Here is a 23,386-nt window from a genome sequence, read left to right as displayed (position 1 = left end):
AACACATCGATTATGTACTTAGGCAAGAACAAGCAAAGCTCATTCAAACTCCATATTATTGCCATATGTTACTTAGTTACTTGAAATTTTTACTCTTAAGATTTAAAATCTCGAGGGGCGCCTGGGTGGCTCAGTTGGCTGAGCGTCCGACTTCGGCTCAGGTCATGATCTCATGGTTCTGAGTTTGAGCCCCCCATCGGGCTCTGTGCTGACACAGAGCCTGGAGCCTGCTTTGGATTCTGTGTCTCCCTCTCTCTCTGCCCCTCTCCTGCTCATGCTTTGTCTCTCTCTGTCCTCAACAATAAATAAATGTAAAAAAATAAAGATTTAAAATCTCAGGGCGCCTGGTGGCTTAGTCGGTTGAGCATCTGACTTCAGCTCGCATGCTTCATGATCTCGCAGTTCGAGAGTCTGAGCCCTGCGTCGGGCTCTGTGCTAACAGCTCGGAGCCTGGAGCCTGCTCCAGATTCTGTCTCCCTCTCTCTTGCCCTTTCCAGCTCATGCTCTGTCTCTCTCTGTCTCTCAAAAATGAATAAACATTAAAAAAAAAAAAATTAACAAAGATTTAAAATCTCTTTACACTGATTAATCTCTTGTTTAAAAGGGACACATTTTTAAGTAAAATAATGTTGATTTAGTAAGCAGTGTTGAGGCCTTTTAATTTTTTTTTAGGTTAACGTCAATGGAATCAAGGACTACTCAGTTTCCTGCCTCCACAGACTATCCTCTCTTTCCACAGTTGCAATCATTTGACCTTTAACCTAAATGCAAAATTTTGCTTCAGCTTCTGAGATCTATTCTAACCTTTATGAGGGATAATTTTAGGAACTACAGACGAGTCTTTGGTTGACTCAGCAATCTTAACCCAGCTGAGAGTGATTCCAATTGGTGTTATACTTTTTTTTTAACTCTTTTTTTTTTTTAATTCTAGAGAGAGAAAGAGAGAGAGTGTGCACATGAGAGGGGGAGGGGGCAGGAGGAGAGAGAGAATCATAAGCGGGCTCCATGTTCATTGCGGAGCCGAGGCAGGGCTCGATCCTGTAACCCTGGGGTCATGACCTGAGCTGAAATCAAGAGTTGGGCCCTCTACCGACTGTGTCACCCAGGCACCCCTTTTTTTTCTTTATTTTTTTTATTAGGTGTTACACCCCTAATGATGGGTGCTCTTTGCTTCTTTGCTCACCTATTGATTGGAGGATTCTGTGAAGGAAAGTACATTACCTGGGTTTGAATCCTCTTTACCACTATCCTTGCCTGTGGTTCTGGGTTAATTATTTTACTTTTCTAAGCCTCAGATACATACTCTCAAATGTTATTAGAAATACTTATGTTACAGAGGTGTTGTTTGGTGAGTAGAAGACAGTTTCATTCCCGCTCCTGTCCCCTTTCTCCCATGTTCCTACCTTCATAGACTCCTCATTGCACAAATTCTCCCTGCTTGAGTTTTGCTTTGCTTTAGGTAAATGCCTTTAGGGACCAGATTTCTGTGAACTGCTATTGGATCACTTTGATGATGGTTACCATCTTCCTGCATTCATACATATTAGCTGATTTTAGGGTCCTAGCTACTAGGCCTTCCACCTGTCCAGATATCTGGTTGTATTTTACTGAATGCCTCAATGATTATGACATACTTGGGTCACCACCTATTGCTTGATATCATATTTTATGATAACTTTGGACTATCAGGATGCTTGGGCTTCCCCCCATACCTGTCCCACAAAAATTGTGTTTAATTTAATACCTCATTTACAGTTTTTGTTTGGGTCATTATATGGTATGATAAATGGACCTAAAAGTCATATATTTTCTAAATATGAACAAAGAGAATCTCTGCTTAAAGAGGAGTATAAACCTATGATCACAGAAAAACTTGATGTGAATTATAAAATATATATTTTGTGAGAAAAATGCTGCTAATTTCAGGACTTGCAATTTATAACACAGAAACAATTCAAATACTTGTCAAAATTCATTGCTTCTTTAAATGAACGGTGTAAACCAGAAGATCTTGTAATTTCAAGAGGTTGTCATACCTTAATGCCAGCATAGAAGCAAAGATAACAAATCAGTAGAATCAATGGAAGAGAGGTCAAGGGTAAAAGCCAACCCATACGAATAAGCTATTCATCCTGCTCTTTCCATATCAGTTCTAAAAGCTAAGGTTTACTTGCTTAGCTAAAGTTCAGCCTTATTTATAAAACCTCATTAGCCATTAATAAACAGTTGGGTTCATATTTCATTTCTATGGTTTAATTTTGGTTGTCATTGGCATTTAAACCAAAGTCACCATCAATACTTTTGTATATTAACATTCTTCAACCAACTTATTTATGCATTGTATTTTAAAGTTAGAATATTAATTAAGGAATAACTCATGAATGTTCTTGTTCATTCCAGGTTCTAGTGGTAGTAGATCAATGTGCATGTCTAAATATATAGCTATATCTGCATAAGCATTTTTATTTATTTCCAAGCCTATATACAACAAACTAGAAAACTAATGTAATTGCTTAATAATCAGACACTGGTGAATAAATTTGCTCTTTAATAATAATATAGGGTCATCTGGAATGTTCCTTTGGTATTTTGATATCTAGATCTGGGAGTATTTTAGGTTATCTAAATAAATATCTCTCTATTTCTCACATTACATTAAGCAGTTTTAGAATGCTCTGAATTACCTCCTGCACCCATCTGTGCCTCTAAAAACCAGGAAATCACCTAGGCCTGGTATTCACAATTGATGGGCTCAACTGCCTGCATGTTGATGGCTGAGAAACTACGAAACAGAGTCAATCTGATTAAATATTAGTGACTAAGATATTCTAATTGTCAAGAAAGCAATCAATGAAACACAATCCCAGAAGACAAACAAAAGCAGTTACTAGACTTGAAAAATATCAACTCTTTGGCCCAGAGCACAAGCCTCATGAATACTATCATCCTGTTCTTCCCATGAAGAAAGCCAAATGTGCACAAGACTCTAACATAGTGTTGTTCTAAAAGACAACAATTTACAGTCATTCACATGTCCAGACTACAGAACCGAAAACAATCTCACAAGGTCTTTTCATGTTAAAATGTTTTGCCTCTCTTATTAATGCAGCTTGGGGATTAGAAGGCTTTGGGAGAAACTCTACCCTAAGGAGAAAGCATGAGTTCATACATTGTCCAGCCAAAATAAGTGGACTTTCTCTAATGGTTCAAAAGTATAACTGCATTGAAATGACCCTTGAGCCACCGATATGAGGGAAATGTCACTGGACTGTGAATCTCTTGAAAAATTGGCAGGAAAGTGTAGCTAAAAGTATCCCAGTTCCAATTACTCAGGGCAAGGTTGAATTTAATTGGGTCAAGCAAACGTCCCTCTCTCTCATTCCCCTGTCCAAGTAACTCACAACTTTCAATCTCCAGAGTGCAGTTTTGCTCATCCAGAGGATATCTTCGTAGATCCATCATACATGCAGCTGTGGTTGTGATCCTGTCGGGAGGAGAGAGAGAAAAGACAGCATCATAAAGATGATGACTTTCATTTCCAGGCTTCCCAGCCCCCAATCGTGTTTACCAGTTGGCATCAAAATTTTGTGATTACAATTTTTAAAAAAAAAATTTTTTTTAACGTTTATTTATTTTTGAGATAGAGAGAGAGAGACAGAGCATGAACGGGGGAGGAGCAGAGAGAGAGGGAGACACAGAATCGGAAGCAGGCTCCAGGCTCTGAGCCGTCAGCCCAGAGCCCGATGCGGGGCTCGAACTCAGGGACCGGGAGATCGCGAGATCGTGACCTGAGCTGAAGTCGGACGCTCAACCGACTGAGCCACCCAGGCGCCCCTGTGATTACAATTTTTGAAAGTGGGCAGATTAAGTTCAAGTCTTTCTTTGCTGCCCACTAGCTGTGTGAGTTTGATCTAGTTTTATTTATCTCCGTAAGACTAGGCCCCCGTCATCAATCAAAATACCTCCTTCAAAGGACGGCCGTGAGGATGAAGAGAGATAATGTGTGGAAAGCTCCTAGCCTGGTGCCTCCTAGTTGGTAAGTGCTCCACAAATGATGGTCATTTTACAGCTGTTACTATCCCATGGTCCTTCCTATACTTTCTAGCATCTAGCAATGTCTGTGACAGTATCTACAGTGGGTCTGGCCTTATGAGTAAGAGGAGATCAACATTATGCATCAAAACCTATCTCCCTCTCCTGCTATAGACTAATAATAAAACAACAACAAAAATGACAAGAACAATAAAACCCGCCTTCTATGACAGTTGGGTCCTCACATTCCTCACTATTAGAAAGAGTTGTTGGATTCATCTGAGATCCTCTTCTACCTATACTCAGCAGGTAGCATATAACCAGTAAAGAAACACTATCCTAGGATTGGTGTTCAGAGAGTATTTACCAGTTTCCGCTCTCCATTGACTTTATTTGTTTATGCAAATCCCAGGACCTTGACTCTAGATATCCTACTGGGATTTCCATTATCTCTCCTTTTTCTCTTGCCTCTAAAGTTTCCTGGAATGTGGAGTGTGAGAGTACCTTAAATTCCTTTGGCTAGTCCATGCCTTCAAACATTTGGTATCACTTTGTAATTGACAAAGTACTTTTCTTTAAAAAAATTACATAATCCTTCTATACAAAGTAATGTATAATCATATTTTAATGAATTTGAAAGATTCAAATTTAGTAATATTTTCTTTCTAGCTTAATCCATAGGAGGTACAACACTGGACATTTTCCATAAATACTCTGAATGCCAAAGAAGTCAGGTATGTCTTCTTAGGGGGAAAATTCTTAGATAGCATCCTACCACGTCTCCTGTTCTGAATCTTGCTTGTTTTCATTAACAGTACATCTTGGATTTGGTCCCATGTGGTAAATAAGCTGTCTTAAAAAATTTACTACAATAGGTTCAGTTATATGGAAATATCATAATTTATTTTTCCAATCACACTTCAGTGGACATTTACATTGTTTTCTTTTTTTTTACTTTTATAAATGAAGATGCTCTGAATATACTGGTATACTCTACTATGGCTAACTGTATGTTGGTCATTTCTAGAAAGAGAATTATTAGAAAGAATGGTATGTATATTTGAAATTTTGCCACATTGCTCTTCATAGAGGTTGTGCCAACTTATACTCCCATCAACAGTGTGTTTAAATTTGACAAGGTATTTCACAAACCTATGTGTTTTGTGGCTTCTAAGATGAGTTATTGTTTTGGTCATTTGTGTTAACCTAACAGAACCTTCTTCTTAAAAACATTATTAGGAAAAATACTGGCCATTTCCAATTTCTCTTTGGTTTTCCTTATGAAAAATTACAGTTTACTGAGGTGAACATTTGCATATTCCCTTTGAAACCTTCCTTAGGGTGTTGGTCAATTTAATCAGATTTATTTGAGCATTAAGCAGGGGCAAAAAGAATTTTAAAATTCAATTAAAAAAAACTTCTTCAAAGTATTTTACAAAAAAATATGAAGACTAGTTGTATTCCAGAATTTAGCATATAAAAGGATTTTACTACATTCCTTATTGCTTCCCACTCCCATTAGCATATGAATTAATTTTTTCACTTAATAATATATCATGAAGATCTTTTGTTGCCTGAAAAGATAATTCCACAACATTATTTTTATGGCCTGTGTAGTGTCTCAAACGCCCCCAATAAGGCAGCACAATGAATATTTTAAAATGCTTTAAAAATCATCTATCTACATTACTGTATTCTTGTTTAACAGCTGTTTATGAATTAAAAATTCAGGAGGATGTGAACATTCCTTAGAAATTACTAGTGTGGCCAGCCCTCTGATCCTATGACTTTATCTGGTAATTCTCAACCTGAGATAACTCTTCCATACAGGAGACATTTGGCAATATCTGGAGATGTTTTTGATCATCAGTCTGGGGGGTAGAGGCTTGATAGCAGCATCTAGTGGGTGGAGGCCAGCGATGCTGTTAAACATCCTACAATGCCCAGGATGCTGGTCACCAATAGAGAATTATCTGTCCCCAAATGTCAGTAGTGCCAAGGTTGAGTGACCCTGCCACAATGGTGGTTTTCAAACATTTTTCCTCTGAGGATATCTTTAATAAAGTGAAATCTACAGAACTTCAGCATATAAAATGCAAATGAAATGAAAGCTATATATATTTTGTTAATATGAAATTCTCTTATAAATTAACATGTTGACGTCTATTTTAATAAGCATAGAAATTTGAAAGCAGGGGTTATGATTAGAATTATGGTCTCAAATCTCTCAGCACCAATTATTTTTGTGTTGTGTTTTATTTGTATAATATCAAAAAGTCCTAGTAAGTAAGGAAACACTTGCTTCTAAAATCATACATGACTGGCCATGGGCTACCTTGAACTCGCAGGGGGATCCCCCAGGTGATCAAGTAACCTCCTCTATAGTCAATCACACCTTTGCAAATGGTTCAGATACACCCCTAGGTGGATGGACTCTAGTTGGTGTTTAATGATGGATTAAAGGGAAGCTTTATTTGGTGCTTCATGCTCTGCATAAGTTAATCTGGCAACAAAAGTTAATACTATGATGGTCTTGAATGCATTAAAATGTGGCATAAGACACATTGCAATGCACATGCTTATTATAGTATAAAATAGTTATAATTTTTAAACTCAAATTAAAATATTTGTGGAGCTATTGAAAAACTTTAGGGATATTTGAGAGCATCATTTGAGTGTTGGTCAGCATATCTCATTTAATTGACCTCATTTTCAGAAATGTGTCATCTAGTAAGCAAACCACATCATCTCAGAGTAAGGACATGCACTGAAAGCTTATGCTGAACCACTGATTCACATATTGTGAGGCTCTGGAATTTTTACAAAGCAATTTGAAAAACCAACAAAGCACCGTCTATAAATGATTAACAAATGCTTCGAATGTATGGGTCCTAGAATTGTGAGTGTTAAAAAAAAATCTTTGTAAAGCATAACTACATTTACTGCTGCTATTTGTTATGATCAATTCATTCAGCAATCAACAGATATAATTTTTTTTAACGTTTATTTATTTTTGAGACAGAGAGAGACAGAGCATGAACGGGGGAGGGTCAGAGAGAGAGAGGGAGACACAGAATCTGAAACAGGCTCCAGGTTCTGAGCTGTCAGCACAGAGCCCGACGCGGGGCTTGAACTCACGAACTGCGAGATCATGACCTGAGCCGAAGTCAGACGCTTAACCGACTGAGCCACCCAGGCACCCCCCAACAGATATAATTTAATTGATAATCACCTTGGGAAACTATACATCACATCAGAGGCTTGCCCATGACCTGATGATTTTTCAACTAGTACCACCTGGACCAGTTTATTTTTGCCTAAAGTACCATTATGAACCCAAGCAGAGTTAAGTAATCACAACTCAGAAAGGGAAAGAATCAGGGCAGCTCCAGGAATCTGAGCTGTGAAAAGTGCCTGACTTTCTCTGAGGAAGACGGACATTAGTGAAATAACTTCCTTCTTGGGATCTCTCTGTTCCAAATTTCAACTTCTCAAGAGGATCTCATTGGCTCCACTTGGGTTAGGTGCCAAATCTTCCAAAATTATTTTGTAAGAGCAAGAAGGAAAGTTGCACTCATACAAATATTGTCACTGCCCCCCCCCCCCCAAGGGTCTCTTATCTAAGAAGGGAGGAATCATTGAGGCTCAGATAGGGACCTCTATGCAAGCAGTTACTCATAAATTTAGGTTGTGATCTGTAGAAATGTATGCAACCGAGTGTTGGTCTCCGCTAACTTAAGGGTTTGGCATTTCCAGATTTTGTAATACTTATGGCTAAGTGAGCTGAGGCTGAGTGCCCTTAGCCCTTTGTAAGAAAAAAATTTGCTGAGCAAGAATTCCCAGGATCATCAATAAAAAGAGAGATGTCCCTGGGCAGATTTCTGCTCAGCCGTTCTGTCTTCTGGGTGCAAAGCAGCAATGAGAGTCTCTAAGAATGACTGCTCCCTATGTTTCCATTTGTTCACTTTGCTGAATGTAATTGCTCAGTAGTGGTTAGTCACCTCCACAAGTGATTAACACGTCCACACGGAAGTGGACTCACACTGTGGCTCAAGCAGCCTGATAGTCTAAATCTTCCATGGAATCAAAGGTGTCAAAGATCACGAAACTGGATGGGTTGAGGGCTTCAACATTGAAGTGTTTTTTTGAATTTTGTTTTTCACTTTTAACACCCAGGTTATTCATTCTGAATATGTGAAAACATTATTATTCCTTGATAGTAAATGAAAGTACAATAGAGTAGAACCAGCTAAACGTAAAAGCATCAACTTTTTCTGAACACAGACTTCCCAGAGGTACAGTCATGACAGCTTAACATTTACCTGTCTTTTTTCAAAGACATTTGGAGTGGCTTACATTATAATCCAATTTATTGACATTTTGAAGGTTAGGTCAGAACACTATAACAGGCTGTTAGTTAGAAACTATGGTCCCATGAGACTTTAGAGTGAATGGAAATCACGTTGCTGTAGTATTCATTTATTAAGGTGTATACTGCATGGTCACTGACCTTAAGAGTCACTGTAATTGCAAATCATGTATATTTGATATCTAAGAGCTGTATGGCTCTCATTGCTGACAAAACACAACCCAGTAAGTCCTGGCCTATAAATACGTTAAAATCCAGTCATACACACACACACACACACACACACACACACACACAAGTGCCCACGTATACATATGAAGAGGGCACTTCTGCAAATAACAAATCAATGAACAAATTGTACATATGTACATATGATTGAGATTTTCCTGTAATCTTCAGTTCTATAGGGATGAGCTCCCAAGTTTTGAGTGTGATCTCTGTAGAGCAAAATTCTACTATTTAATAGATTCTACATGAAAAAAAAATATGAGGAAAGAGAGGGAAAAGGCAGCCTGAAAATGCTAAGTCTAAATGGTGGCCCTTGGGTTGTCTGGATGGCTCAGTGGGTTTAGTGTCCAACTCTTGATTTCAGCTCAGGTCATGATTCCAGGGATTGAGTCCTGTATCAGGCTCTGACTGGGCTCTGTCTCTCTCTCTTTCTGCCCCTCCCTTGCTCACACTCTCTTTCTTTCTCCCACAAAGGAAAAAAAAAGTCAGCCTTAAGATTGGTGAGATTGGTGGTGAGTAGCAGATATAAGGTTGATATCACTATCACTTAGTGAAGCTGGTTTGGGGAATGGTCTTTGTGATCTCTGGGCTACACCTTAATCCATGTTAGGTATATCACCCGAAGAAACTGATGAGGGAAGATGGGTGGGTTAGTCTGAGTCATGACCAGGTAGTATATAGATTTGTTTCCTTGGCTAACACTGAGTGGTGAAAAGAATATGTATTATCTTCACAGCTGGCACCAAGTTTTATTTTAGGTAGACTACCATGTTTAAGAAAATGCTTTGGTATTTGAAAATGAAATTCTGAGGGTGTGAGATATGAATGGTGAGAAAATAAAAAGAGATAAACTGCTATGTGAGATTTAAGAGTAATTTAAGCATGGGGAAGAAAAATGATGGAGTAGCAAAGTTTTAAAAAACAGTTATGTTTAATATTCAATTAAAACAGTTTTGCATTACCGTGATAATTTTTCTCTATTTACCTAAACCAATACTAACACACACACACACACACACACACACACACACACACACACAAACACAGTAAAGCTTTATGTAAATGTTTTATTTTTATTCTTGGAAAGGGGCTGAATTCATATCTTGACAGCATTCATGGAACAGTACTCTATAAATTGAACCAATTCAGTGAGAGCCAAGATTCCAAGCCCTAGATGTTCAAATCGTGTAAAACCCTTTGAGAAGATTCAGCAATCCTGGGAAGGCACTGGACTCCCACAAATAATAGATTGTAGACTTAAGCTACTCTTACCTAGATCAAGGGGCAGGCTGATCTTAGCTAATATTATGCTGGAATCTTACATAATGGACACTGTGCTAAGCATCACGCATACTGTATTAGTTTCTGATGCATACTCTATTATTTCCTCATTACCAAACATTTAGTGGCTTAAAACAACAACAGATTTATTATTTTACAATTCTGGAGGTCAGAAGTCTTAAAATCAAGGTTTCAGCAGGGCTTTGTTCCTTCTAGAGGCTTTAGAGGAGGACCATTTTCTTGTCTTTTTCAGCTTCTAGAGGCTGCTTACACTCCTTGCCTGATGACACCTTCCTCCATCTTCAAAGACCATCATTCCAACATCTGCTTCTAGCTTCACATCCCCTCACCCTCTAACTCTCCTGCCTTCCTTTTATAAGAACCCTTCTGTGGATTACACTGTGCCCATCCGGATAATCCAGAATAATGTCATCTCAAACCCTTAAATTAATCACACCAGCAAAGTCTCCTTGACTCGTAAGGTAACATATTCACAGGTTCTGAGAATTAGGACATGGCCATCTTTGGAGAGCCATTATTTTGACTACAACACATGCATTATTTGATTTATTATTTACAATTGTCTTATTATGTTGATGTAATTCTTATGCTATTTTCAGAGATAAAGAAATGGATACCTGATGGAGTTAAGAAGTAATTCCAAGTTTGCATGATCTAAATTGTAACAGTGGGATTCACATTCAGATATGCCAGACTTAAGACCTGAGCTTTATTTTCTCTTTAGTTACTATATTCAGGGCAGATAAGTCTAAGCAGAAAACTATTGGTTCAGTGTAGGAATTATTTATTTCTTTTATAGGCAGTAAGATAAGTGTAAAAAAATATTAAGATCTGATCTTACCGTATATATGTAGTATTCATTAATTATCGGTAATTCAAGACATACTTTACCAATCAATGAGTATAAAAATGAAAGAGGATGCACAGGAATCAGGCAATCCTGTGAGCATTGAGGCTATAGCAGTTAAAAATATCCAGCTACACTTTCATCCTGTCATAATTTTTTTTTATTTTTGGAGGGTTGTTTTTAGTATACTGTCAGGTCTCAGAAGATAGAAGATAGAGCCAGTCAATTGGTTTCACAAAATAGCCATGTATGGTATGCTCACTTCTCATTTGGGTAAGCCATCTTCACCATTTTTCTAGAAATCCGAATAACTTACATCAGAGAAATGTTTATATTATCAAGAAAGCATGAAAATCATTCACAAGGAATAGAGCTCAATCCTATGCTTATTTTGTTGGTGGCCATTTGGACAAAAGATGCTTTAACCTGGATTTGTGACGTTCCAAGAATGGAGGTGTTATGGAAGCGGATGTGGTGTGAAACAAGGAAAGAGAAGGGGGTTATTATACGCGCATACAAGTTCAGTGATTGATACATAGTAGTCACTCAATTAACTCTAGCTATTACTTTTAAACTATATGCTTCTCAATAAATAAATAAATAAATACATGTAAGTTTACTGATACAAAAATATTGTATGAGTAATGTGTGGTCATAATAAAACATCTGGGAAATATAGAAAAATACAGATAAAAGAATGCAAATGACCTATAATCTTATTACCACAATCTTATTAATTTCCTTTCTTCTAAGTATATTGTTTAGCAAAGTGAAATTACACTGTATTTAAAAATTTCATTTGCGGGGCGCCTGGGTGTCTCAGTCGGTTAAGTGTCCGACTTCGGCTCAGGTCACGATCTCGCGGTCCGTGAGTTCGACCCCCGCGTCGGGCTCTGTGCTGACAGCTCAGAGCCTGGAGCCTGTTTCCGATTCTGTGTCTCCCTCTCTCTCTGACCCTCCCCCGTTCATGCTCTGTCTCTCTCTGTCTCAAAAATAAATAAATGTTAAAAAAAAAAATTTCATTTGCTGTTTTTTGTTAACCTAAAGGTAAGAATTTTCATAATACATTTATAGTCTTCATGAACACATTTTTAATGCGTATTCAAGATTTTGAAATGTAGGTATCTTGTTATAGTACTTAACCATTCCTCTTGGATGACATCATTAAGTACTCTTTGGTTACATTTTTAAAAATCCACACTAATTAAATAGCATTCTCATTGTTACTTCTACATTTTTACTTTTTATTTTTTGATTCCAGGTTTTTGCTTTCTTTTCTCCCTTTGTTTTTTACTTTTACTGCTGAATGTTAACGACACTTTTCTCAGTGCAATCCCAAGCAGTTGTTTTTTGGTAATTAGCTATATACCAAATGTTGTGTAAATGGGTTCATTTTTATTCATTTCTGTTGGGCCAGGGTGATTCATGAACCATTTTGTGAATATGAAAAGCTGTTCATAAATCAGAGAGTCTTAGGGCAGGGGAGAAAAAAAAAAGGTAAAAATAGGGCAATAGTGATTAATAGACCCTTGCCAAGGATGCTATGCCGACCTCAGTCTTCTTTTACTTTAGGTATCTGGCTGAGTTTAAGTCAGACTGTTTTTCCCAATTATATCACTATATGCATATAACTGTGAAGTGTAAGAGCATCTTTTAAATTTCTATTATATTTAGTATTCCTCAGCAACAATTATCTGACATCTGTGTTAAGGTGTTGAAAAAATATGGCTACCTCCCCCAAATCAGAGCATTTTTGTTATCATTTTGATCATCAGGAAGTTCTGTGGTGGACAAACTGTGAAGAATTAAGATGATAACGAGCCCTTAAACAATGAGAAGGAACTTAAAAATTGAAGTCAAAGTCAGATGTTTACCTTGACTGGAATGCCATGACTTGGTAATCAGAAAGTGCACGTTAGTTAAACAAGGAGTCAGACAGAATTAGGAGGTAAAGCAAAGTTATAGATCTTCTTTTACAATTATTAATTTTTTGACTTATTTGCAAATCTGCTCTGTCACTTTGCCTCATGATGATTTCTACCAAAACAAAGGACTCAGACATTTACTGAAAGGTAATCCGAGTAATCTTGAAATGGTATTCCTGAAGGAGTGAAAGAAAGTTCAGGAGTGATAAAGTATTAAAATACTGCAGTGTCCTAGGACAATGGCTTTCTGTTGAAAAAAATACAAAAAAAAGCAAAACCAAAAATGAATATAAATAAGACAGGAGTGTAAATTATGCAAAGTTTCCAGCTCCCTATCTCAAAAGAAAAGCAGGGCTTGGGACACCATTCTTTTCCTTTTTAAATACATAATACATTTTCTAAAATATTCCGAAGTTAGTGGGTAACTATTACTTCTACCATGACAACTATAAACATTATGGTTATTTAGTTTTATCCCCCCACCACCCCCGCAATGTCCTTGGGCTTTTTGCATTCTTGTAAAACCATGTTTAGAATTCCCTTTTCTTCCCTTCAATCTTAATATTACAAACATTTTCCTCCTTGGCATCAGGACTGCAAATTTTTCATTAGGAAACAATACACTTTATGTTGGACATTTAGGTGGTTTTTAATCTAGTGAGTTTAAAATAAAGCTAAAATAAACACATGAATATATGGCTTTTCCAGATTTTGAATTATTTCTTTGGGATAGAGATACAGTAAGTAGGATTACTCTATCCAAAGATATGAAAATTTTTATGGCTTCTCACAATATATACGGCCAAAATACTTTCTTAAAGAATTGTCCTAAGTTGTAGTGCAAGAAAGTATCAATTTCCCTATACTACTGCTCAAATGGATATCGTATTCTTTTTGTTAACAGATGGAAAGTGGTACTTTAAATTTTATTTTAATTTTTTGATTACTAGCACAGTAAAATCTTTTTATATTTATTTAAAGATGTATTTGGACACATTCTTTCTTTAGAAACTAAAGTCATTAGTGTTATAGAAATTTGTGATTAAAAGAAGACCAATAATGGAATTTTACCAAATATCAAGCAGGAGTGAACAATCTGCTTATAGAGTAACTTCGCTGCTGTCTTGTTCAATTAACTAGATGAAAAAATATATGTGGAACTTAATATCTTTGTTGACATGTATTTTTATGGTTTTACTATGCACAGTTTTTGAGGGGCAAATGTAAATTATAGAAATAAAAATCTAAAATAAAGCCATGCTGCTTTTGTTGGTTCATAATGAACACCATGAAAATTAAGCTAATCGATTCTTAAGTTCCACATATGAGTGAAATCATATGGTATTGTCTTTTGCTGACTGGCCTATTTCGCTTAGCATAGTACTTTCTAGCTCTATCCATGTCTGACGAACATGGTAAGAGAAAAAAAAAGGGAGGAAAACCAAGAAACAGACTCTAAATTATAGAGAACAAACTGATGGTTACCAGAGGGAAGGTGGGTGAGGGGGGTATGGGTTAAATAGGTGATGGAGGTGAAGGAAGTCACTTACTGTGATGAGCACTGGGTATTGCATGGAAGTGTTGAATCACTCAATTCTACACCTGAAACTAATATTACACTGTTTATTAACTAACTGAAATTTAAATAAAAACGTGAAAAACAAAATAAGCTAATTGAGAGGTGATTGTATATTCTAAAAGACAAAAATAGAAAGACGATTTAATGTTTCCAAGTTAATGATGAAGCATTCCAGATAGTGCAATCATAAAATATAATAAATAAAATAATATTATTTGTGTCCCTGTGCTTCTTTATTTTTTTAAATTTCTTTTAATGCTTATTTATTTTTGGGACTGAGAGAGACAGAGCATGAATGGGGGAGGGGCAGAGAGAGAGGGAAACACAGAATCAGAAGCAGGCTCCAGGCTCTGAGCCATCAGCCCAGAGCCCGACGCGGGGCTCGAACTCACGGACCGTGAGATTGTGACCTGAGCTGAAGTCGGACGCTTAACCGACTGAGCCACCCAGGCGCTCCTATGTCCCTGTGCTTCTATAAGCATAAATTCCCAAAATGGAACTATAGAATAAAATAAGGTTTCTTTCTTTTTAATTTTATTGTGAGTACAATGTTAAAGAGTTAAATTCTGTAGAGTTTAGTAAGACCCAGTCATTCTGCTTTTAGATGTCTACTCATTTGCACACAAGAGAACAAAAGTAGGGATGTTTATCAAGGACTCCGTGTAATAGCAAAAACAGGTAAACACCAAAACTGTCCGGCAAAGCAAAATGGATACACAACTCAGGTGTCTATGCTGTAGATTACCTGAGAGCAGTTGATGAATGAACTAGATCTACATGTATAAACATGGGTATATGTCACATAATGTGAAACCAGAACAGGTGCCTACAAAAAGGTACGTATGCAATGGAATATTATTCAGCCAAAGAAAGGAGTGAAATCTTGCCATTTGTAATGACATGGATGGAGAGTGTTATGTTAAGCCAAATAAGTCAGTCAGAAAAAGACAAATACCATATGATTTCACTCATATGTGGAATTTAAGAAACAAAATAAATGAACATAGGGGGAAAAAAAGAGAGGGGGGTGGAAACCAAGAAACGGACTCTGGTGGTTATCCGAAAGGAGGTGGGTGGGGGATGGGCTAAATAGGTGATGGGGACTAAGGGGTGCATGTGTTGTAATTGGCACCAAGTACTGTATGGAAGGGTCGAATCACTATATTGTATACCTGAAACTAATATTATACTGTAGGTCAACCAACTAGAATTTCAATAAAAACTTAAAATACGATTTTTCAAGAACAAATTATATGCCTTAGGAAATCACATGTGTGTACATATGTCGTAAAATTTAAAAATGTATACCTTGGATTAATAAATAGCAATTTTGGCATAGTAGGGTCTCAGCAGGGAGAGGTAGGGGAAGGAGGAGATAGGATGGGATGGAGATGGTCTTGTAGCAATCTCTGAAAGTTTGCCTACCCTTCCTCCATCTTTTCTCCTCTCCCTTGTTCCTTCCTCCCCCCCTCCCCTCCCTTTCCCTCCTTTGTCTATATACCTGAACAGATAAATCTTCAAATAACCCACTTATGCTCTTATTTTAAATGTTATTTTGAACTAGCTATGGCCACCTTCTTCTCCCTATCCTAGAATTACCATTAAAAAAGTAAAGGAACACAAAGTTTACCTTTCCCTCAACATTCTCTATACCTAACTGGCATTTAGTAGTGAATGATGATTATAATCTGAAATGAGTCCTTTCATTTAAGAGATCTATCAACTTGTACAGATTTCCTCGTGTATATATACATGAAATATATATATATATATATATATATATATATATATATATATTTCTTCAAATTTTCATCACAATTTGCAATTATATGTCTGTTGGTTTGATTACTTGTTTTTTTGTGTGTAGCTGCTTGAATAGATAGATGGTAAGTGCCACAAGAGAACTCACCTCTTAATGATTTGTTTACCAGTGTCCAGCCCAGTGTCTGGCACAGAATTGAGGGGTAAATTAATGGAATTAATATGTAACTTCAGGAAACACGCAAATCATTGCTTCTCTAGAGAAGAGGGAAAAAGACCACCATGCTGTCTTTATTAAAAGGCTGCACCAATACAGATTTGGTATACCTTGGAATACAGATTTAAAATGAAGATCCATTTCCCCTCTACTGGTTCAATTTCTTATTGAAAAATCATTTGGGTGCCTTTGCTAAGTAAACATCCAGAGGCTGTTGTCAGTTGGATAATTTCTAGGGCCACGAAGCTGCTTTGATGTACCCTTAAATTGAACCCCGTATCATAGGATGTCTCATCTGTTAGGGTTTTTAGAGGTCATGTGAGCAAAGAGTGGCCGTAACATTAGTATTTGCATTAAATAGTCCAAACGTAAACATAGGTTCCCATAAGCCCCCTTCCCTTGCTACTAAGAGAACTTATGCACACTAGGGCCTCAACAAAAAGTTGGATTTCTTTCTAGGCACAGCATAGGGACTGTCGTTATTAAATGGATGAATGGAAGGGGACTTCCGGGGTTAATCTGTGTCAGATTTCTCTCTCGTGATTGGTGAGTGGATTAGGGGCTGGACTTTTCTATGTGAAAAGGAAGAATTTACTTGGCATGAGAAGGTTTTTGCTTTTAATCATTAAAATATTAATTTTTCATCTGTTTCATTAGAATGCCAACTTCCTAGGCAATTAATAATTAGTAAGTTTTGTTGTCTGGTTTATTTTTCAATTTAAAAACTGAAGAAAAATGAAGGAATATTTGGACAATCTAGAAGTGAAGTGTACATGGACATAAAGAAAGAAACTTAAAAATATTTTGTAACAAGAACTAACATGATGTTATTCTTATGTATGTAAATTATGTATAAATAGCATATCTGTAATTCTACTACCATCATTATTCTCCATTGAATACTGGCAATGCACATTTTACTATGTTTCTATCTATTTACACTGGAATCCTTAATTATTAGTTATACCTAGAGAAGGCTGTGATTAATTTCTTAAAGCACAAGTGCAGTCAAATTACATAATTCACAGAAGTACTTTTTCAGAGTTATCCTTTCTTTTATTTTTTTAACATTTATTTATTTTTGAGGTGGGAGACAGGCAGAGAGAGGGAGACATAGGATCCCAAGTAGGCTCTGTGCTGTGAGCACAGAGTCCCATGTGGGGCTTGAACTTATGAACTGTGAGATCATGACCTGAGCCAAAATCTACAGTCAGCTGCTTAATCGACTGAGACATCCAGGTGCCCTGCAGAGTAGTCCTTCCTTTAAAAAAAATTTTTTTTAATGTTTATTTTTGAGAGAGTGAGAGAGACAGAGCTACAGAGTGTGAGAAGGGGAGGGGCAGAGAGAGAGAGAGAGACACAGGATCTGAAGCAGGTTCCAGGCTCTGAGCCATCAGCACAGAGCCTGACGCAGGGCTCGAACCCATGAACCATGACATCATGACCTGAGTCAAAGTTGGGCGCTCAACCGACTGAGCCACCCAGGCACCCCAGTAGTCCTTCTTTTTTAAACAAAGGAAGTATTAGTTGCTGGAAATTCAGAGTAAATAAATGTACATTTCTTCTAGTATACCCTCTCTCACCACCACCCCTCAAACTAAAAAATTAAAAAAACCCAAAAACTCTAAATATACTGGACTCAAAAAGGATACCTGCTTACATATACGGATTTTGAAGTCAAAATATTTTCTCCTAAACAAGGGAAATTATACATATAGCTTTGCTTATGTTACATTAAACATAAAGAGATTTCTCTCACCATTAACCCCAAGAGTAATAAGATTCATTAATATCATTTTTAGGTTTATGGAAACCTGAATGTTCCAGTGAAGCCTGATAACTAATTATTGTGACAAAAGACTGTTTTAGTACCTTTATTGTTTAAATGGTTCAGTCCTATAGTCTAACAACTGCCTAAATTAGAACTACATTTTAGTAGAGACCATTAGCCTGCTAGGTGAATTCAAAATGCTGTACCCAATAAATCTTATTCTTAAACTGTACGCTCAACATAGGACTAGAACTCATGACCCTGAGACCAAGAGTCGCATGCCTTTTGGACTGAGCCAGCCAGGTGCGTCACCAATAAATCTTTCTTAAATTATAATTACTTATTAAGAAAATATTTCACAATAAACATATAGAACCTAATTTTGAATATTCCACATATGTAATACTTTGAGTTTAAATAGCCTGATGCCTCATAGTAAAGGAGTCTTGGGTCTTACATATTTTAAAATATTTGAATGTAGTTTATTAGTTTATGAACCTTGGGCTAATAATTTGAACGTAGTTTATTAGTTTATGAACCTTGGGCTAATAATTGCCAATAATATTATAATAAATGGTACATTGGAAATATTCATATATAAAACATTTAGGACTTATATAATATTATATATAATAATATAATATTATTAATCCTATAATTAATAATATAGTGATATAGTAGCAGAAAGTGTAATTAACATCTCCCCCTTAAGAATCATTTCTCAATATTTCAAATTCAAATCTTATACAAAGAAATTGCTTTATTTAATAGAGAAATTTACATGTTGTATTTAATACTGTGCATAGAAATATGAGAAGGAAAAGCAGTATGCACTTTGCTCATATTATCTCCCCAAATCTTCATAGTATCCCTCTATGTTGGGAATTGTTTTTGGGTCAGAAGAGAAATCTCTCTTGTCAGAGGAGGAAGTCATATGATGACCATAGTTTTGCATTTCTTTGTTGACTCTGGACCTGTGGCAAAAGCATATATCTGAATCTACAAACATGTGTAAATTATGTGCATTTGTATATGTAATTCAAAAAGCCCTTTACCTCTTACTGTATAGGGAAACTTATGAAAGATTTTAAAATGAATCAGAAAGATTACTAGATGTTTTGCCTAATGGTCAGGTCTATCTCACTTTTCATTACCTAACAGCTATTCTGCAACTCTGTATGCTGTAGAGAAATAACAATGCAAAGAATTCTTATCCATTGAAGTGCAATGGTAATTAATTATTGCCTGGATAATTGGCTAATTTTGCCAGTTTGCATCTATCTGTAAATTCTTTTCAGTATGATATGTCTTTTCAGTATATTTTCTCCTTGGATTCCCCTTTGAACTACATGTAATATCTTACTAGTTCTCTCATTAATTGAGTTGTCGAAATGTTTGACACTTTTGTTTCATATTCTTATATGATTTTTTATTTTTGAAATTATTTTCCTTTAACAGTTTTGGAGGTAATCTATCAAGATGACCAGTGGATTTACCTAACAGAGCCAGGTAAAATGTGTTACCAGAAAAGTGTTATCTTATAGGTGACTTAAGCTCAGGTATGTATATTTCTTGACTCACAGGGGTGAAATATATATTTATTGATTCATTTTAAGGTGAAAACCAAATATTTAACTTTGCTGACTCTGATTCTCTTTTTATCTTCCATACTGGTTTTTTGTTTGTTTTTGTTTCTGGTTTGCTTACTGCCAGTTATGTTATTCCCTTGGTGATAGCAGCGATTGAGAATTTGGTTTCACAGTCTGACCTTTTAATGATTTCTGTAAATAGGTTAATGGATTATAGAGTTAGAGTTCTATACTCTGTTGGATGAGAGACACCAGAGAGTCTGGTTTATTAGCCTTTTTGTTTGTTTTATCTATTTGCCCATTTTGAGCTCAAGTTAATTAAGAATCTTGTGCCCAGTGCAATGGAAAGGAGTCTGGACCATGAATTTCTGTGTTTCTATATTCCTTATTGACCTGTGGCAAATGTATAGATCTAAATTTATAATCATCTTTGTGTTTTTGTATGTATAATTCAGAAGGGCCTTTACCTTTTATTATAGGAAAGTATTAATAAATTAGATTATAAAGCTTTTAATATGTCCTGATTGGTTGATTTAAATAAGTGCTAATAAAAATCAAATATTCCTAAATTGCTAAAAAATAAGGAAAATGGTAATTTTAATATTTTAAATTTTAATATTTTAAATTTAATATTTTAAATTTTAATATTTTAATATTTTAAATATATTCGTTAAATATCTTTAAACGAAATATTTTCTTTAGTAAAAAGGCAAAAGATATATACTATCTGAAGATAAACCTGAGTATAAACAAAATATATTTTTATAGACACAAACACAGGGGTGCCTGAGTGACTCAGTAAGCTGAATGTCTGACTCTTAATTTTGGCTCAGGTCAGGATCTCACGGTTGGAGAATTTGAGTCCTGCATCAGGCTCTGCACTGACAGTGTGGAGCCTACTTGAAATTCTCCCTCTCTTACTCTCTCTGCTTCTCCCACATGCTCTCTTTCTCTTTCTCAAAATAAATAAATCAACACTTTAAAAAAAAAAAAGAAGCAAGCACAGAAACATTTTAAGGATCTAAGTTCATCTAATTAAGATAAATCTTTGGTAAATGGATTTAGCTTAATAATTTCAGTTTAATATAAAACAGCTATGCCTTTTCTGCTTTATCAATATTAAGTAAAATGAAAGCATACATTTTTTTGTACTTTGGTTTGCTTTCCCTAAACTCATACAGGTTAACTGATCAAATATGCTAACATTCATGTTATATAATATTTAAGATTATGAAAAAAATGTAAATTTGTGTTCAAATAAATTGGATCATAATTCTGGCAAACTTTAACAGAAATTATGTTTTGTAACACGTAAGTATAAAGATAATTTTCATGATATCTGCTGTAAAGTCTTAGATATTAAATTAACTAATGGATAGTCATTATCAATAATTTCTAAGTAAGTAGAATACTTAAACATTGATTACTGAGCATAATTTTAAATTTATATACCTTTGCTTCTTACTTTTTTATGCTATGAACTGGCCATAGCTTTGAGGATGTTAATGATAGTGTTTATTTTCGCGACTTTAGAAAAATATTAAAAGGATGTGTATGTCTGCAAAAATTTGTGTTATGTGTGTTCATGAGCTCTGCTAGTCTGCTGAAATACTTATGTCAGATAGATAGTTTTCAATTTTCCATAGCCTAGTTTTTTTTTTCAATAAAGTACATTAGTATTTATTTATTTATTTATTTATTTATTTATTTATTCAATTAATAGAGATTTTATTTGGACCAATCTTTAATATAGCTGGATTATACACACTGAGAGCAGTTTTTTTTTTAATTTCTGTCTCTCTTTGTTCTCATTTTTATTTTTTTATTTTTTTTCAATATATGAAGTTTATTGTCAAATTGGTTTCCATGCAACACCCAGTGCTCATCCCAAAAGGTGCCCTCCTCAATACCCATCACCCACCCTCCCCTCCCTCCCACCCCCCATCAACCCTCAGTTTTTTCTCAGTTTTTAACAGTCTCTTATGCTTTGAGTACATTAGTATTTTTTATTTTTTTATTTTTACTTTTTTAATTTTTTTAATTTTTTATTTTTTTCAATATATGAAATTTATTGTCAAATTGGTTTCCAGTATTTTTTTAAATAAAGTACTAGCTGAGACTATTCTGGGAGTAATAGTGGCAAAGAAATACACCTGTATTTGTGTCTTCACTATCCAAGAAAAAAAAAAAAAAGATAGTTTTAGCCTAAAGCCTTAAGTGATTCTCAAATATTTTGGTCTTCTGATACATTTATACTGTTAAATATCAATGTTTACCACATTTGAAATTAAAACTGAAAAACAATTTACTATATATTTATTGATTTATTTTAATAGAGCAATGATGAATGAATTTTAACATCTTTTTTTTAACGTTTATTTATTTTTGAGACAGAGAGAGACAGAGCATGAACGGGGGAGGGTCAGAGAGAGGGAGACACAGAATCTGAAACAGGCTCCAGGCTCTGAGCTGTCAGCACAGAGCCCGACACGGAGCTCAAACTCACAAACGGAGAGATCAGGACCTGAGCCGAAGTCTGTGGCTTAACCGACTGAGCCACTCAGGCACCCCAGCATCTTAATGTTATTATAAAAATAGTTCTGACTGCATAGACCCCCTGATAAAAAAGCATTGTATGAAAGTGAAGAGAATGTATGTTCCAAAATATGACAGAGAACACACTTGGGAAATGAATTTTATTGCCTTGAGTTATAATACCTGGGTCTGACACTAAGCTATGAAATGCATTAAAATTTTAGCAAAGTTTAACTAACGTACATGGGTTTGCTTATTGATTTACTGTAACGCCTTTTCCTCCAATGTGAAGATTATTCTTTATCTTCTATGTATATGGCTTCTTAGATAGCAAACATAATGTCTCCTCTTTTTCTGTGCTTTATATTTACTTTAATACATCCTTGATTATTTAAGAAAGAAAATAAAAACAAAGCTGGCACCCATGACCCAATCTTAATCAAACGTTCAAATCTCTGACAACTCTTTTGACTTGGTATTATTTTCTTTAAATTTTTAAAAAAACGTTTATTTATATTTGAGAAAGAGAGAGACACAGTGAGAGTGGGGGAGGGGCAGAGAGAGAGAGAGAGAGAGAAGGAGACACAGAGTCCAAAGTAGGCTCCAGGGTCTGAGCTGTCAGCACAGAACCCAACATGGGGCTTGAACCCACAAACTGTGAGACCAGACCTGTGCTGAAGTCAGATGCTTAACTGAGCCACCCAGGCTCCCTTGACCTACTATTCTGAAATCAGATCACATATATTTGCATCCATATCGACACCTACACCAACACCAACACCTTTACATCTGTATCTATTGTACCTTTTACATGTAAAACTATCTCTTGGTTTTCCGAGACAGCCCTTGAAAACAATCACAAAGTACTTTGTAAGAATTGCATGTGAGGAGTTATCAAGAAGATATGCTCATTCTGCCCCAAGTAAATTTCTATAGGTAAAATGTTATTAATTTAAATATTTCAAATAGTGTAGGCTTTATGAAAAGTCTCTGGAAACTTGTAAGTGCTCTTGTTTTCCATCACATATATGAACTTTAGGAAAAACACTGACTCTTACCAAGTAACTTTCTGTAGTTTTCCTATTTTATCAGAGTCCTGATTGTGCTTTACCTGGAGATATTAAGCACTAACAATAATACTATTTTCAGTCATAATTTCATTTATTATTTGAAGTGTTTACTTCCCCACAACCTCACTTCATGAATATTAATCCAGCAGCTTCTAGAAAGT

General features: G+C 35.7%; 1 protein-coding gene across 1 annotated transcript in view; it reads right to left on the bottom strand.

Moving 5' to 3' along the window:
- Positions 1-23,386, bottom strand: part of GABRB1 (gamma-aminobutyric acid type A receptor subunit beta1) — a 378,808-nt gene that overhangs the window by 100,712 nt on the left and 254,710 nt on the right. The window contains exon 5 of the mRNA XM_060655103.3: positions 3,402-3,484. Coding sequence (XP_060511086.1) covers positions 3,402-3,484 — 83 coding nt within the window. The remainder of the gene's footprint in view (positions 1-3,401; positions 3,485-23,386) is intronic.

The sequence above is a fragment of the Panthera onca genome, chromosome B1 (assembly GCF_046562875.1).
Source record: "Panthera onca isolate mPanOnc1 chromosome B1, mPanOnc1 haplotype 2, whole genome shotgun sequence".
NCBI classification, from domain to species: Eukaryota; Metazoa; Chordata; class Mammalia; order Carnivora; family Felidae; genus Panthera; species Panthera onca.
The sequence above is the reverse complement of the archived record's forward strand: the minus strand, read 5'-3'. Positions and strand labels throughout refer to the sequence as shown.